This window comes from Sinocyclocheilus grahami, unplaced genomic scaffold (genome assembly GCF_001515645.1).
Source record: "Sinocyclocheilus grahami isolate Dianchi unplaced genomic scaffold, SAMN03320097.WGS_v1.1 scaffold205.1, whole genome shotgun sequence".
Lineage (NCBI taxonomy): Eukaryota > Metazoa > Chordata > Actinopteri > Cypriniformes > Cyprinidae > Sinocyclocheilus > Sinocyclocheilus grahami.
Window position 1 is genome coordinate 386,936 of NW_015505384.1, and position 17,181 is coordinate 404,116.

Consider the following 17,181-nt stretch of genomic DNA (forward strand, 5'->3'; position numbering starts at 1 on the left):
ATTCACTCACATGCATGACAAGATTTGTAAGTGTTCAGGGTATTAGCTTAAGCTGTCTGCTGAGAAAATCTAGTTGAATGTCTAAGAGTCACTAAGATAAAAAGACTGAAACACCGAACATTAGTCTGAATGTGTCGGTGGAGTTTGAATATGTGTGAAATGCTATCACTATTCATCATGCATGAGCCTGTTTGAAACTGACGTGTTTCTATGCAAAGAGAATGCATAAATAGGTGAATGTGACCCTTGGAAACACCAGCTAATTATATGCATGTATCACGCTGTCCTCTGCACCGAACTCACACGCGAGTATGCAATATAAATGAACACAGGCCTGCAGGCAGGAGCATATAGTTTCATCCACAGCTAAACATACCTGACGTTGCTGTTGTAGATGTTAAAGGTGAGGCAAACGATCCCCATTAAAATGCCCAAGCCAGCGAAAACAGACACCGAGACGAAGAGTTTTTGTGACAGATATCTGAACTTCTGAATCACCACCGTCTGGTCAGCAGGTGGACCAGAGCCTGGAGAGAGAAATTAGGCTTTTTAGTATTATATTATTTTATATTACATTGAAATAACTTGGCAACACTTTCATGAATAACATTATTAGCGGTCAGACCTCCATCTTCCACATGACTAGTATGTAGCTAGTAGCATCACAGCTTGAAAAATGTAAATATGGTCATACATCTTCATATTTGCATGTATATAAACTGCTAATCTGTTAAGCAGAGTGTTGTTTTTAACTAAAACTGTTAAAAATAATTTTTGTTAATGTAAAAATTGCAACAAATAATTTTTTTTATATTAAAAATGACTAAATCACATAACAAAACTACAAAAACCTAAACTAAATTTACAATGTAAACTGAAAATATAAAAAAGCTAATTCAAAATTAATAAAGACTATAAAATCATGAAGAGGAACTGCTGATCTGCTAAACCCAGTGCTGATATTGTTAACTAAAATGAAAACAATTGTTGTTCATTTAAATAAAGCTGAAATAAAATAAAATACAAATATTACATGAAAAAAAAAAAAACTTAAACGAAATGTTTAGCAACCAAAAGCAACCAACCGAAATAAAATAATTTTAAGTTGAAGTACTAAAATTACTGCAACTAAAATTGATAGAAAATTAAGTTAAAGCTAAACAGAAATATTAATAATAATAATAAAAAATTACAAAAAAACAAAGTACACAAACAATAGTATAGTAAAAACACAAACAATAGTATATAAATAATACTAAAAAATTTTTTTTTTACTTATACAGCATTTGTTATTTACTTAAATTTGATTTACTTATTTATGCAATAATCACATATTTTGAATAATGAAACAACTGAGCAAAAGAAAGAAAAGGAGAGCAGCTCTGAACTGCTGTTTTCGTAGCCAGAAATAAGTCACTTTACCTCCCTCTCTGCCTCTCTTTCTCTCTCTCTTGATAAAGTGGCTGCATTTCAGAGTCTGCAGAGAGAGAGCGATAGCTATCGAATTTCACCTCACTGCCATTTGACTAAAGCTTCTCCCCCTCTGGTCTCTGTGAAGCGATACCATCGCAGACTTTCATTGCCTCCAGATGGGTAATCGGCTGGCCAATTGGCAACAACAAAGCACAACAGGGTGCATTGTGGTCAGCTTCCTTCAATGGGTGGGCAGCACACAAGACGTGCACTAGTGTCACATTCTATTGTGAGTGACAAATTGGCTGGGGACCACACGGCTTGTTACATCTATCTATAGAAATGATTATTTTTTATAAAGCCCAGCTCCTTGAGCCTGACAGGACTCATATTGCCCATGCGGTCCCACCGGAACACCTCGCCAGGGCATCTGATAAGCGCAGCGGCTGTCAGTCTTAATTAGAAGTTCACATGAGGCCATCTCCCTTGTGGATCTCGCTGATATTGATTAAAGGAGAGCGGGAGATCCAACCAAACGCGAATGCTCGGGGCAGAATACAGCCAACAGACGGATCCTGGGATGCTGGGAAGCAGCATGGAGCTGTGCTGATGCTGGAACAATCTTAACAGACAGACCCAGGATGTGATATGGCACGACACATGAGTTTAAGTGGTTTGTGGAAATAGAAAGTGGTTGCTATGGTGTTTCAGGTCAGAATGTTAACGTTGCAGTGGTGTTAAAATTAACTTGCGATCCGTGTGGAGCTGCAGTCCTTGAGGAACTGAGTGAACGCATTTAGTCGGATAACACAATTCATAGATATTAGCAGTCGGTCGGGTGTCGATTATACATGAAATTGGGTTGGAAACCCACTTACTTCCATAAAGTGAAATATTTCTGAGTGAAACTTGATTTGGATCTAATTTGGAATTGATCAGATTTTAAAACGTAGTTGGGGATGGTGATGTCAGCCAAGAAGTGAAGTCATTTCAGAGGCGGTGCACTATTACTACGATGGAAACTTGTTTACATGCACTGATAAGACCAAGTAATGTGTAATAAAGGGATAGTTCACCCAAAAATTAAAATTCTGTCATCATTTACTCACCCTCAAGTTGTTCCAAAGCTGCAAGAGTTTCTTGCGTCTCTTGAACATAAAAGAAGATATTTTGAAGAATATGGATAAACAAACAATTGACGGTAGTCAGTATTTTTTTCCCTACTATGGATGTCAATGTCTACCGTCAATTGTCTGGTTACCAACATGTTTCAAAATATGTGTTCTTCTTGTGTTCAACAGAAGAAAGAAACTCATACGGGTTTGGAACAACATGAGGATGAGTAAATGTTGAAATAATTTTATTATCCCTTTAACAAAGTAAATACAGTAATTTTAAGTAGATTTCAAGGTGTCTTTAATGCAAATCAGGTCAACAGTGAATGTGTGATGGGTGTAAATGTTTGTAAATGTGTGTGCATCCATCGGGCCAAAGAGCTCATGCTGTTTAATACCTCTCCCTGTCCTTGATGGTGGAATCGGGACAGTATGTTGCCATGACGACCAAGACCCATAATGGTTGCCACAGCGATAAGAGAACAAGGTGCAGATGCAGTGGTTGTCAGGGGCGACCGGCGAGAGCGAGAGAGAACGAGCGAGGCCAGTGAAGTGGATGGGTAACAGCGAGAAACAATTGAGCATAAAGACTTAAACAAAAATGTTCCCACTCAGCTGAGAAATTAAGGGACGTAACCTTCACTTTGCAGTTAGTATGAATGAGAGATCGGTCAACACGTGGCATCCAATCTGGAGCAAAGTCACCCTCTCCTTCAAGAGGCCTTTATTTCAGCACTGATTATTTTTAGCTCTACACACTGCCGTCTCTCTGGAATACACTGTCCAGGAGTGTCAGTGACCATTGCGGCAAGGTGAAAAGTTGGGCGTTGATGGGTGGCACTTGCGTGTGCGTCTGCAGATGGCTCAAAGGTCATCTGTCTAACATCTTCTAACTTTGATGATCTCGCATTCCTGTTCACCTCGTCACGATCAAACGGCGACCTTTCACCTCACCAGCAGACTCACGGCGACCCACAGTCTGGCACAGTCAAGGGTTGCTGTTAAAGTGATGACCTCCAAAGAGATCTATCATTGACAACTAATGCAAACGTTAAAGGTGCCAGACTGTGTGAGCCACCTGGGGTGTATGACAATGCTGTGGGCACTATTCCCAGTTGCAAGCTGGGTAAATAAATGAAAAACAGGTTCCATCACAAGGCCCCCGGAAGGGCTTGTGAAAAAAAACGCAATTAGCGCATTTCGCAATGCCGACGTGCTACAGTTGCCATAGTGCTCGCTGCTTCAGTGAGTTTTTAATAAGCTAATAAGCAAGTTCAAAACAACGTAAGCCCACCGAGAGCACATCTAGGGAAATGTCTAGGCATAGAAATGGCCACATAATGAGCACGCTGATGTGGCGTCGTACCGTCAATATTATAAACCAACAAACCCAGGCTGCTATCACAAAGCTCGAGGATGTTTTTCAAAACGGCAAGCTCTGTTCAGAGCCCGTGAGGGTTTAAATAACAGGCAATGACAATCAGCTGAGGCACGTCGTGTCTTGATTGGACAATTCGTACTCGTCCAGTCAAGGTTAGCACGTGCTGGGAGGCAGCTGGGGAATAGCCTGGGCCCGTTTCTGATTTGTGTTGTTTTCAGCTGTCAGTTGGCATCTTCTCAGTGCACAGTCAGCAACACTGAGCATGAACTGGTCATCAAATACAATTAAAAAGATTAAATGAAACCATCACTCATTGTATATTGCACGAAATTTTTATCAGTGCGCTTGCTCAATTTATGATTGGAATTAACTCCTGGCGGCTTTCTAATGGCATTCATTTGTCTTTTTTTGTTGAGCCATGCAGAGCTCCCGCAGCACGGCTGCCTTCACGGACAGAATGCTAAACAGAATTTGACTGACTGATTGATTAATGGCCAGTAGCGGCCTGTCGTTCGCGGTTCTCTTCGTTTTGGGGGCGGGGCCTAGAATGTGCGGCTGTGACACTGGGAGAGATGCAGATGAGCAGCAAGAGTAATAATGTAAGTGAATGTGTGAGAGGAGGTTTAAAACAGAGAATAGTGCTTGAGACGGTGATAAACAAGAGCATATATGGGAGATGAGAGAGACAAATGTGTCCTCACCTATCCACCTGTCATTCCCATACCATGAGAGATTGGCTTTGGTCATATCGAAGTATCCAATCTTCTTGTAGCTTCCTCCTGCAGGGAGAGAGTGTGATTCAGAAATAGTTCAGAGTCAACATTAAATGGCATTCACAAAACATTTTTCCTCTATAATGTGACAGGTTTTTGAGACAGGATATTTAAGGAGGAAAAATGTTATTGAATTCAATTTATCCACTGGGAATTCAGCTTTATGCAAATGAGCTAAGTGGTGACTACCAGTGGCAGTGCAGGGTGACCCTGTTAACATGCAGAAAGAAAACGCATAAGAAAACACTTTCTTTCAGCATTTTGAAACATCATGCAAACTGGAACAACATTTTCCTCATGTTATTTTCTCATCATTTACTCACCCTCATGTCATTCAAAACCTGACTTTTGTTAATATTCAGAACACAAATAAAGACATTTTTAATATCGTCTCATCATTTCTGCCCATCCATTGAAAGTCCAACCAAAATAGTGGAAATTCAAGTCTTCTAAGGAGACATAAACACTTTATATCATGACCAGATTTAATTTTGCTTTTAATCACATTGATTTTATAAACATTGATCAATGCACATGTATAGAGCACATCAAATATGGTAAACAGAAATGCAAACGTGGATGCTTAAAGAGTCAAACAACCACTAAGGGGACATGGTGATTGAAAAATATTTATATATAAATTGGAGGGAAAATATATTTTAATGCTTTTGTGTTCACTTAAAAAAGCTTTGTGTTCCCCCAAGAAACTTTGCATTTTTATTCTTACCTCACATTATTTCTATCAAAAAAGTTTTGTGTGCAAAGTTCTTTCGTTCACAATCCTTTACAAGTGAGCGCAGACGTTTTGCAAGGGAACGCAATAATTTTTCCCCCCTTCCATCTTTATTTTATTTTTTTACTGTCACCATGACCCTTGACATTTCCTTGAGCTTCTCTTTACCATAGATGATGTCCTCTATGTATGTGTTTTGATCCAGGTTTCTATGTAAATAAAAGACTAAACTAAATCTGTTCATCATATAAAGCGATCGTGTCTATTTACAAAACTTTGATTAGACCGCTTGATTCATATGAATTACTGTCACAACCTCTTTATGAACTTTTTGAAGCTTGAAAATGTTGGTTGTGTGGCCTTTCAATGAATAGACAAAAATTATGAGCGAATAATATCTTAATTTGTGTTTTGAAGATGAATGACAGTTTTATGGGTTTGACATGAGGACGATTAAATGAAAATTGAAAAGTCATCATGACCACGCTGTCAGTGTGAACAAGGCTTCACTGTTCTCTTAATTCTGAGTCAGATTTGTGGATCGGTGTCTGAGTCAGATGTTTAAAACTTTTCTGACAAGTGGAGTTTCAAAACAATAACTTACCTGTTTGAGTCTGATTTGCGAGTATTTTTGACCGACTCATTAAAGTCATGAATCATTTGTTTGTGAATCAGACTACACTGGTCGTTTATTTATTGTCTTTATTTATTGCTTCTTTTTTATTACATGCAATTGAAAGTGGAAGGTCCACAAACGTTATTAAAGAAAACATTTATTTTTTTTGTTAAATGTAAAAAAAAAAAAAAATGTGAATCCAAAAAAGAATCAGTTCTTGATTCCCAATTCCACCCACTTCTGAAGAGGCTGAGGGTCAAGATCTGTATTTAGCTTCTTTTTCAAATCTATCATTTACTGTTATTGCTGTAACCTTTTCTAACATTCAAATTAATGAGCATTAAACTGGCAAGGTTATATAAAAGCTAGGTTTCCAGTAGCCTAAAGTAATGACTAAATAGTTATTTCGCTGTTGGTTAACATTAACTAGTCTGCACTGCTTAGGTGAACTAAAACAAACAAACAAAAAAAGAAAATCATTCAGATGTGGAAAAAGTTCTATGATTTATAAAAGTAAACGGCCCATTTTGATTTCACACTGACTTTCAGAGATGCAGGGAAGCAGAAAACATGTAAAAGGAGAGTTTTATGGGAGGAACAAAGGAGGAAAGAGAAATGTCACTACACATTGCTGTAAATCAATACGGTGAGGTTGGATCCGATTTTGGGCAGCCTTTAGAGACCAAACAACACTTAGATTAGACGATCTAATTAGACAAACAGACTGAAAACAGATCTATCATCAATCCTTATATTCCAGCAGGCAATCAGCTTTATAGAGAATGCTGTAATTGCGTACCACCGTATCAGCAGTGCTCGAGCGAGAACCGTAAGACAGAGGAATTTATCTTCTGTTACGTTCTCTCCCTCTTGCTCCATTTCTCTGTTTTCTTTCATGCACGCCCTCTCTCTCCTTCTCAAAACACACTGGCGGACAACAGAGATCTTTGCTAGGCTCTGAGGGCCTCCACCCCCAAACACAACGAGAAATTAGCTTAAGTGAGAACCATTATAATTATCAGGTGATCATTAAGCGTAATTACTCCAGTCAACTTGGGCTTCCCCCTGGGAGACTTGAAAAAAAGGGAAAAGAAAGGCTCTGGGAGCACTTTATGATCCAGGCATGAGAATAAATGCCTAAAAGACTGTAATTTCCACCATTTAGATAATATCCTCTAAGCTTGCTTTGGTTTCTGGCTGTAGATCTTTCTGCAGTTTCATTCTGAAACCTATTTCATCCAGCGACGGACTCAACGTTCACAATACTAATAAGACCATTAAAATCACTTTTTCAAGTGGTCATAATTTGAACATCTAGGAACCTAAGCAACAATATAGCAACACATTAGCAACTGCCCAACAACACCCTGGAAACCAGCTTCATTGGCATTGTGGAGGTGATTTCTGCATGACCAAGCATCATTCACATTTTGGAGAACCCTCTTAATTTGAGACACTAAATAACCAATTAGCAACCACCTAGCAACACCTTAGCAACAGCACAACAACACCCTGGAAACTTCATACGCTTACCTAGCACTGTGAAGGTCATTTTTGCATGGGCAAGCATAACTCACAATTTTGGTGGACTCTGACTTAGACCAGTAAAAAAAACTAGCAATGCCTTAGCAACCACCTGGCAACACTACAGCATCACCCTGGAAACGCCCTATTTTAACCCAGCACCATTAAATAAACCTTTGTATGGGCAAGCATTACTCTCAACTTTAGGGGAATCTTTTGACTTGGACCAGTATATAGCAACATATCAATGCTCTAGCAAACACCTAGCAACAGCATAACAACACCCTGACAACCACCCACATCACTCTAGCATTGTGAAGGGGACTTCTGATGGGCAAGCACAACTTACATTATGGTGGGCTTTTTTGACTAAGTTCAGGAAAAAAACAGAGAAACACCTTAGCAGTTGCAGTGCAATGACTACTGCAACTTGAACACAGTAGCAGAGTGGCAGTGAATTCTATTAATATTTTCTTCAGACAATGTTAAAATGTAGTTCTATTTTTTATTGTGTCAAACAAAGAGGGATTGACGTAGGATCTGGGCACCAGCAGAGACACAAAGAGATGTGACAGATTGAACAGGGGAACACAGGCGCACTGATCAAAAAGACAGCTTCTGAAACAATGCCAATACAAAGACCGAAAACAAACGACAGGAGAGAGAAAAGGATCCAATCTGCGTGCGACAGTTGAGGTTGCAGTCGCAATACACTTGTCACTCGAGGAGCAAATGAAGGAAGAGATGCTCCTGTCACCATGTCTGGAATTGTGTGTGAAGTTCAAATGGAATATTTAAGTCTGGAAATGAGGCTGCATGGAATATGTGGCTTCCATTGGTATTCCAGATGCTGGTTGTATAAACGTTTCTTTCCAAAAGATGGCTTTGAAATTGACCGGCCATTCTTATGATGCTTACCTTGTTAGACTTTCAATCCCACAACACTGGCATTCTCAAAAAATCTCTAAATATCTGTGAGTGAGACCTTGGATTCTTGTTAACCTGGCTGACCTTTGTCAGACTAGGCCAAATGACCAATCTGGTCGAACTGCCATATTCATGAAGAGTTGTAACAGCTTCAAAACCTTTCATTGAGCAATAATGGAGGTCACTGCGCTCCTGTGAACCTTTAATACCATCACTTTTTTTACACTGGCATCCACATTTATACACTGACACAACTCTGTATCAGAGGCTTATGGAGAGATATTTGAATCTGGTGCAGGTTTTGCTCTGTCATGCACTGTGAACTCTGGGACTTTTTTATAGACTTTTGCCCGAAGGCAGCTGTGCTACTGCCCAGTTTCATGCATGAGAACACCTCCTGAGGAAACTGGTTTCATTCAGGCACCTCACCTCACCATCAGACCTGCACACACAGGAATGTGGTAAATCGCAGGCTAAAAAATGCTGCCTGCACGGAGGTAAGAAGGCAGCCAGGCATGTCTGAATCCAATTTTTGCATAACATCCCGTCTACTAAGATGCTTTCATCTAGTTGGCTTTTGAAGGCAGAATATATGTATTCCTTCTTTGATATCCCATATCTGTGCACAAGGCTTGGCGGCTGGCGGAAAGAATAAAAATGGCATCTTAAGGAGTAAAATTATTTCTAAATTCCCAATGTTTCAACATATGATGCAATTTCAACTTAGAAATAACATTTTAGAGATTAAATATTTCCTTGGTTATGTTTAAAACTTCCTTGAATTTGTTCTAGATCAGTGGTTTTCAACCGTGGGGGGTGGCCTCAGCAAAAAGTGAGCTGCAGCATGACTTAAAATGATTTCAATTGTCATTATTAACATTTATTAATAATAATATAATTAATATATTAAAACAATCTAACTTCATTAAAAACAAATAAAGAAGCCTGAGGTAGTTTCATCAGGAACTCAATTTTAATATCATAGAAAAGGTCCTGATTACTTATGCAAATAAGGAATTTTCATTTTTAATACAGGTCTACAAACAGTTATGAATCAAAACTAATAGAACAATATGTCCTAGACAGATGAGACAAAGGTAGAGCCGCTTGGCCACAATGACAGACATGTGGAGACCAAAAAGTGCTTTGACTGCTTTGATAAAAAAAGACCCTAGCAGCAACTGTAAAGTGTGCTGGTGGAAGCTTTATTAGTTTGGGGTTATTTTCTGCCTCAGGCCTTGTCAGCTCGGCATCATAGGGTAAACCATGAATCCCCACATTGTACCAGAGGACTAATTCACATGAGACAGTCTGTCAAAAAGCTAAAGCTGAAATGTAGACATGTACAAAACAGACCATGCAATAAAATGACTCAAAACCCTCAAGCAAAACCACAAAAATAGTCTCAAAAAAGACTAAATGCTGGGCTATCGATTGAAATCCAAGACCTCAACCTCATAGAAGTGGTGTGGGGGGACTTAAAACAGACTGTACATATAAAACAGAAAAAAGTCAAGAGTTCTGCATGGAATATAAAGCAGTGATTTGTTAATGTAGGGCACAGATACACTTAAAACTCCTACAACAAGCCACTTCTGCCACAAGTACATTGAAGCAGGTATTTTTCCACAGAAGACTATTACATCTCACTTCTTTTTACTCTGTTTTGAATTCTTACTTTTTGTTCAGGGTGAAATAAGTGTTCATTTCTCTACTTTAACACCTAAGTTTTACACCTAAAGAAATCCATGGCTCTTTTGAAAAATATGAACAAAACGATACAAGCTCCTACGAGATGAAGACTCCAGTCATATAAGTGACCTAGAAACAGTTTTAAAGAGTGGTTCCATGTTAAGATCACATTAACAACTGAGTACTACTCACTATATCACAGTTTGCTATTTGCTTTTCCATGGCGCTGCATCTGGTGTCTGTATAAAGACCAATGTTCTATCAGACAATGAAAAGAAAAAGAAAGAAAGAAAGAAATACTAAGTGCACCACTAAGAATAGATATCCAAATATGTACTTCTGTATTTTTTTCCAAACCTATGTCCCAAAATGATGGATCTTAACAGTAATAACGAATGGGTTTAAAAAAACTAATTTAGCATCGATACGAGAGTGGCTTCTTCTGAACCACCATGTCTACTGAAATATTCAGTGAATTGTATTAAGTTTTCATGCACATGTAATTTCTCTTCAATCATTTTTTGAGAGTGCATGAGAGCTATGAATAAAATGATACTGAGCTAAAAACAATTCAAGCGTCGTTTCTCTGGCTTTGGCCAAATGATTACAGCTCTGAAGCTTTTGAACCCAGGAAAAACAGTGTTTTACCTGACACCTGTGCCACTCTCAAAACGGAGCGAGAACACTGATCGCAGAGTTGTTCATCATTTTAGAACTGAGCAGAAGCATCCATGCATACAGGCTACACCTGCTGTCCACACTCACTCTCATTTACCCTTTATTATATCTGTACCTTACAGTTCTCAGTGGGAAATAAATCATAAAATTACTTTTTATTTTGCTCACCTTGCAGCTGTTCAATGAGGGTCCATGCCATTCTGGAGCCCTGGGCGTCAAACACCACATGACCCTGAAAGAGAACGGAAACATTTTTATACTGCTGTGTCTATCGCTCTCTTAAATGTTTGTATAGTGTTATCTATATGGTATTCATTGAATTCACTTTTATTTTTATATTTTCAGTTTTCATTTTAATTTTAGTTTGAGCCTGTATATATGAAACCCTGTAAATATTTAGATTAAACCTGACATGAAATCATAGTTGGAAATATATATATATATATATTTGTTGAGCATTAGATCTGATACATTAGGCTTTTATGGCTCATTTAGTACGATATAGTGACAGAAAAACACCTCAGTTTATTGGCCCAAACTAGGGCTGGGTGATATGGCCAAAAAATGATCACGATAATGTTTTTTCATATCAGTCGATATCGATAATTATCACGATAAATGTGCATTTTTTTTCAAGATTAAAGGCAGATTTTTGCTCCAATGAGAAAGTTGTAAAAACCAGACAGCTGATTGTGGTTTTAAACTATTCTTTATGGTCAGAACATGACAAACAATTTACGTTTTTGAATTCTTTACACTTTTCCAGTCATTTTTACTTAAAATAAATATCTTCTATAAATAATAAAAAATAAAAATAATTTCTTAGATCTGCACGTTCTAAATAGTAATATTGTTTCAAATCAAGAAACAGGTTTGTGCTGCCTGATAATATTAATAATAATATAACATTTCTCTTAGAAATACACATTTAATAGTAGCTTAAGTTAGGATGCAGATGTAGATTTGTTCATTATCAAAATAAGTAATATCTGTAAGTATTGTAGCAACCTCATTTTTATATGGTGAAATTTAATTATTCTGACTGTTTGAGATTTTAATTTTTTTTATTAACCACTGGTCTTCCATAGTAGCATACATTTAGATCATGATAATCACAATTAAAACCACAAATATAGCACCTCAATACCATGGTAAAAATGTAATATGGTTTTTAGGTATTTGTATGAAAAACAGTAGCTAGTCTAAATAAATTTAGTATAAATGCATAAACGCTATAGCTTAATCACACAAAACAAAAAAAAATACTGTAATTATATTCCATTACTCCTCCTTCAATACATTTAAAACATGTCTAAATTAATAATATAAATTCGACACAAATACCTACATTTCTAAAACAATATAATGGTGCAGTTAGTGCTACTACAGTAAATCTATGATCTTAAACTTTGATCCGAGCGGATAAACAGTCCGAGTGACGCACTTCAAATGAGTTGCGCTCTTTCGTTCCGCCTGTTATCGTTTATCGAGTAAATGTATATCGCGCGATAATTATCGTTATCGATTTATCGCCCAGCCCTAGCCCAAACTGAGTAAAAATATGCAGTTGCTGAAATAAATATGGCTAATAAGTTCTGTTAGCTTGTAATGTAAATCAGTGAGATCTGTATAACAGTATAACAGACTACTTACATAAACTGCATAGAAATATCAGCTCTCAATATCTCCCAATAATATGTCTTAGTAAGATGATATTTACAGTAAATGTTTTCCTTTATGATCAAAGTTCTATAGTTTTTATTGTGGGGGCAAACATATTATACATGCATAATAATACAATGATGACTGAGAGATAAACAAATAAACCTGATAAGTCATATTTGATACTCAAATTTTAACAAAATGTAAGGATAATCAAGTAAACCTAAGTTGCATCAGTCTAGAAGTGTTCATATTGAAATATTACTAACAATATTACTTTATAAAAATCAATAAAGATGCACACAGATGTACAGTAAAAGATTGAGTACACCAAGTATTTCAGCAGAGTTTTAATCATGTCGGTAATTTAGAAATTTGGATATTTAATATGATACAGTAGGCTTCATTGAGTTAAGTTTAAGTAATTTTGTCAAGCCATTTTTGTTGGTTCTTATTTTTGTAATATTTCTATTTTATCATTTTATTTATCTTTTTTTCAGTTTTAGATTTAGTAATTTTACCACACACACGTCTCTTATTTCAGTCAGTTGCGAAGATAACATTTAGATTTTTTTTAGTTAAAGTTTTTCCATCTAATATTTTTATTTTATTTTATTTCAGCTTTATTTCAGTTAATTAAATGTTTTTTGTTGTAGATTTAATTTACAATATCAACATTAGTTTATCATATTAGTTTTACTGTGGTATCATAACTGTGTATCACTGAGTATCATTAAATGTATAGGTACTGACTACTGAACCTTTATGTAGTCAAAGACGTCACTCACTGAAACCCCCTCGAAGGAGCTGGTGTTGAGGGCTCGGTAGATCTCCGCAGTAATGTCCTTGTTATTGTAATTGAAATCTTCCAATCTCCGTCCCTTCGCCTTCAAAGGCCCCACTGTTTTATTGAGAGCCAGAGCCAGGGCCCAAACTGCATCATACGCCAGAGGAGCTTCCTGAAACCCTCCGGTTTCCTCAGGATTCTTCCCACCCAGTTTGGACATCAGCTGTGCTAGGAACTCCTGTGAGGTCTGGATCAAAAGAGAGGTCGTACGGTATGATCTGGCATGCATATGAAAGCATACGCACCTGGAATAAACTTAGTGCGCTAACAAGAGCTCATGCTTGATGGATTTTAAGCATGGCTTCACTGTCGCTACAAAAAAGCGAGAGAGGGGTCAAGGTAAGTTACAGTACAGTTCATTACCGTGGGAGTGCATCATATAGACGGAGGTACTTTTCTCCTGGGTGTGAAATCTTCATTCACACACACCAGGACCTGAAGCGCCAAAAATAAACTCCCGCTTTCACACACACTCTGAAGATGTTCCATGTCATTAACGGGGTACTGGGAAAAGAAATAGAGTTGGCGCGCTCTTATTGCGGTGGCATATGAAAACCGATTTCCTTGACATTTTTCACACCTTATACAAACAGCTGAGGCACCTTCCTCACTTCAAACAGGTGCGTTTTAGGAAATGAGCCAAGCTGCAGATGGGCATCTGGTGATTGCTTGATGCAAATGGACAGTGGAGAAAGTGTGCACATGTTTGCGGATAGAAACTGGGTGTCAAGAAGCATTTTGGCTCTCTTAAAATGACACCCTCAAAGTGAGGGACGGTAAAGCGAGAATGAGGGGAACAAATTATGGTGATGCTGAGCCAATTTAGCATGGCCATCTTATCACAAACTGGCCTGTCCAACATGACAGTTTTTTTTTTTACGTCAGATGTGAAGCATAGGTGTCTGGATACATGCCCAGATTGCTCCGGATCCAGGAAAACAGCAGGGACATATGCGTCGAGCCCATTCCCAGCACAGAGCACCGGAGTTGGGTGGGCTCCAGACAGCACCCCCTGGAGCTCACACCTGTCCATTCAGCTCTCCCAGGGGGACAGCAGTTGGACATGAGCGCTCTGACCCCTACGTGACTCTTCAGGTTTTCAGATCTGAGAATAGCGCATACACATCTAAAGATATGACGGTAGGTTATGGGCTATTCTCAGTGGGGAAATGGAGTTAGTTAACTAAACAGAATGAAGCTTGTGTATGCCGCGCTAATCTGAGGAAGATGTCATTGTAAAGCGCGCAGCATATGGGAACATACGGGACACTGGTGGACAGTCATTATGGGTTTTTCAATGGCCGATGAGGGCATGTGGAGAGCAGGGTGGCTGATGGCCAACAGACACAGAATATACAGTAATTCACTGATCCCAAATAAGAGAAAATACAGAAATACAGAAAAAGCTGAAACACTTATTCTACACAATATTAATTAATAACGATTTTTTTAAAAAGAAGTATTTCTTGTGACTTTAAGCATGTTGCTGTGCAGTTGCTAGGGGGTTCTTAATGTTTTCTATGCAGTTGCTAAGGTGTTTTTAGTGGTGGTTAGAGTGTTATGTCATTTTCAGAATGTAAAAGCTAGCCTGTTGCTATGTGATTTCTATAGTATTTTCGGAACGTATAGACAATTTACAGACTTTGTATGAGGTTTGTTTGGAACTTCAAAATCCAGTTGCTAGGTGGTTGCTTACTATCTCAAGTCAAAAAAGCCCACCCAAGTGTTAATATATATATATATTCTGATCTATAGATAGATATGGCTTGTGTTCCTTTGGAAGTCAGGTTCTGCTATGGGATGAAAAAAAAGTTATTTGCAACTTTTTATTTCACAATTCTGAGGAAAAAAAGTAAAATTATATTCCACAAATCTGACATTTTCTTACAACTGCAAATTTATATCTCACAATTCTGACTTTATAACTTTATAAATTCGAAATTATAAAATATAAACTCACAATTCTGACTTTACAACTTGCAACTGCGAGTTTATAGTCCAGAATTGTGAGATAAAAAGGTGCAATTACCTTTTCTATTTTTTATTCAGTGGTGGAAACGAGCTTCCATAAGCCCCTCCTTCAATATAAGCCCATTCTTCCCCCATTTTAACATCCAACAGGCAAAAAAAAAGAAGAGAGAGAGATCAGAAGTCTGATTAATAGCTTTATGAATTGAGATACCATTCTAGTCCACAGCACAAATGCAACACAGTCTGGGCCTGGCCACGGAACACAAACTGAGAAATTGTTATAATTAGGAATCAGGAAAAAAAAGATTATTCAGGCCCACTCACCAGGTTAGAGGCCCCTCGCACTGTCTCCGGATTGAGCATGACTATCTCAGTGGTCACATGACCCTCCACAGCTTCTGTCATCTGCTCCACAGTGCAGTTGATGGATGGGTCTTTGATTTTGAACCAGTTGTCAGCATACCAGCCAATCAGAAACCACACATACTTTTTCCCATACAGCTTCTCCTTATAGACCTGCAGTTGGGTTGTGTGAAACAGGTCGGCTTAGGGAATGAAAAATGAACAGAAACACCATGTTTCCCCTTTGACATTGAAAAAGATTAATAATGCTCAGCTGGATGGCTGATTACTGACCTCACAAAACACTTTCCTGGCTTCCGTTTCGTAAAACAGTCCCACAATGATGCGAGCATCTTGCCGCTGTAGGAGCAGAGCGAGAATTGATGATTAGAATAAAGAAATGAATGCAACAATTTGCAATAGTCAGTGAATTAGCATCAGAGGGAGGTTCCTTTGAGTATTTGAGAGTGCTACTATGCATAACGCTGCAGTAATTTTGGTTTGGACAAGCAGTCTAATCAGTGGTACTTTCCCCTCTCAGCGTTGTGCTTTATTCCAGGTTACCATGGTTCCTCTGGTGGTGCTCCATTAATCTTGTGCACCAAAACTAGGGCGGCACACATGGCAGGCCTTTGCTAAACAGGCAGCCAGGGGCCCAGCCGTCACTAGGGATAGCAGGATGAGGAGGCGGTAGGGCTGGGGGGAAACAGATCATCTGACCCATGTTCCAATTAAAATGATTCTCCTCAAGAACGAGATCAGATCTCCACACTGTTGTATTTTACTCCCGGACTTCAATGATGTCCTTTGGCATGACAGACCCAGATAGCAATAAAGGTGTGTGTGTGTGTGTGAGTGTGTTTTTGGGGGAATGTTAAAAGCAACAAAATCCTAAATAAATAAATTTTGCTTAAAGAAAACACAGTTTCCTAAACACATTTCCCCCAAATATTCACAGTTAACAACACATTAACAACACATTAACATACACAAACACACATTTCATCCAAAAGCCAAGGAATACAGATAAGTCTTCAGGCAGGATTTAAAAACAGGAAGGGAAGGCACAGATCTAATGTCCAGAGGTATGCTGTTCCATAGTCGAGGACCGGCTACAGAAAAAGCCCGATCCGCCTTAAATTTCAAGCAAGTGCGAGGTATATGCAAGAAAAGTTTATCAGAGGATGTGAGAGAGTGAGAGGATTGCTGATAGCTGAGAAGTTCGGACAAGTATGATGGGGCTAGATCATTTAATGCTTTAAAATAAAAATAATAAAATCTTAAAATGGATCCTATGCTGCACCGGTAACCAATGAAGAGATGCTAGGACAGGAGAAATGCTTTCTCTCCTCTTAGTACCAGTCAGAAACCTCGCGGCTGCGTTCTGGACTAACTGCAAGCGATTCAGCGATTCAGCGATGAATGATTGAGACCCATATAAAGTGCATTGCAATAATCAAGTCTGGAAGTGATGAAGGCATGAGTAACTATCTCCAAATCCTTCAAT

At 38.3% G+C, this 17,181-nt stretch overlaps 1 protein-coding gene across 1 annotated transcript in view; it reads right to left on the reverse strand.

Annotated features, from left to right (window-relative positions):
• LOC107595614 (gamma-aminobutyric acid type B receptor subunit 1-like) overlaps nucleotides 1-17,181 on the reverse strand; it is a 116,894-nt gene that overhangs the window by 19,561 nt on the left and 80,152 nt on the right. Inside the window, exons 11-16 of the mRNA XM_016286079.1 lie at nucleotides 15,969-16,034; nucleotides 15,657-15,848; nucleotides 13,303-13,548; nucleotides 11,021-11,084; nucleotides 4,611-4,688; nucleotides 377-527 (exon numbers count right to left, since the gene is read on the reverse strand). Of these exons, the coding sequence (XP_016141565.1) occupies nucleotides 377-527; nucleotides 4,611-4,688; nucleotides 11,021-11,084; nucleotides 13,303-13,548; nucleotides 15,657-15,848; nucleotides 15,969-16,034 (797 nt within the window). The remainder of the gene's footprint in view (nucleotides 1-376; nucleotides 528-4,610; nucleotides 4,689-11,020; nucleotides 11,085-13,302; nucleotides 13,549-15,656; nucleotides 15,849-15,968; nucleotides 16,035-17,181) is intronic.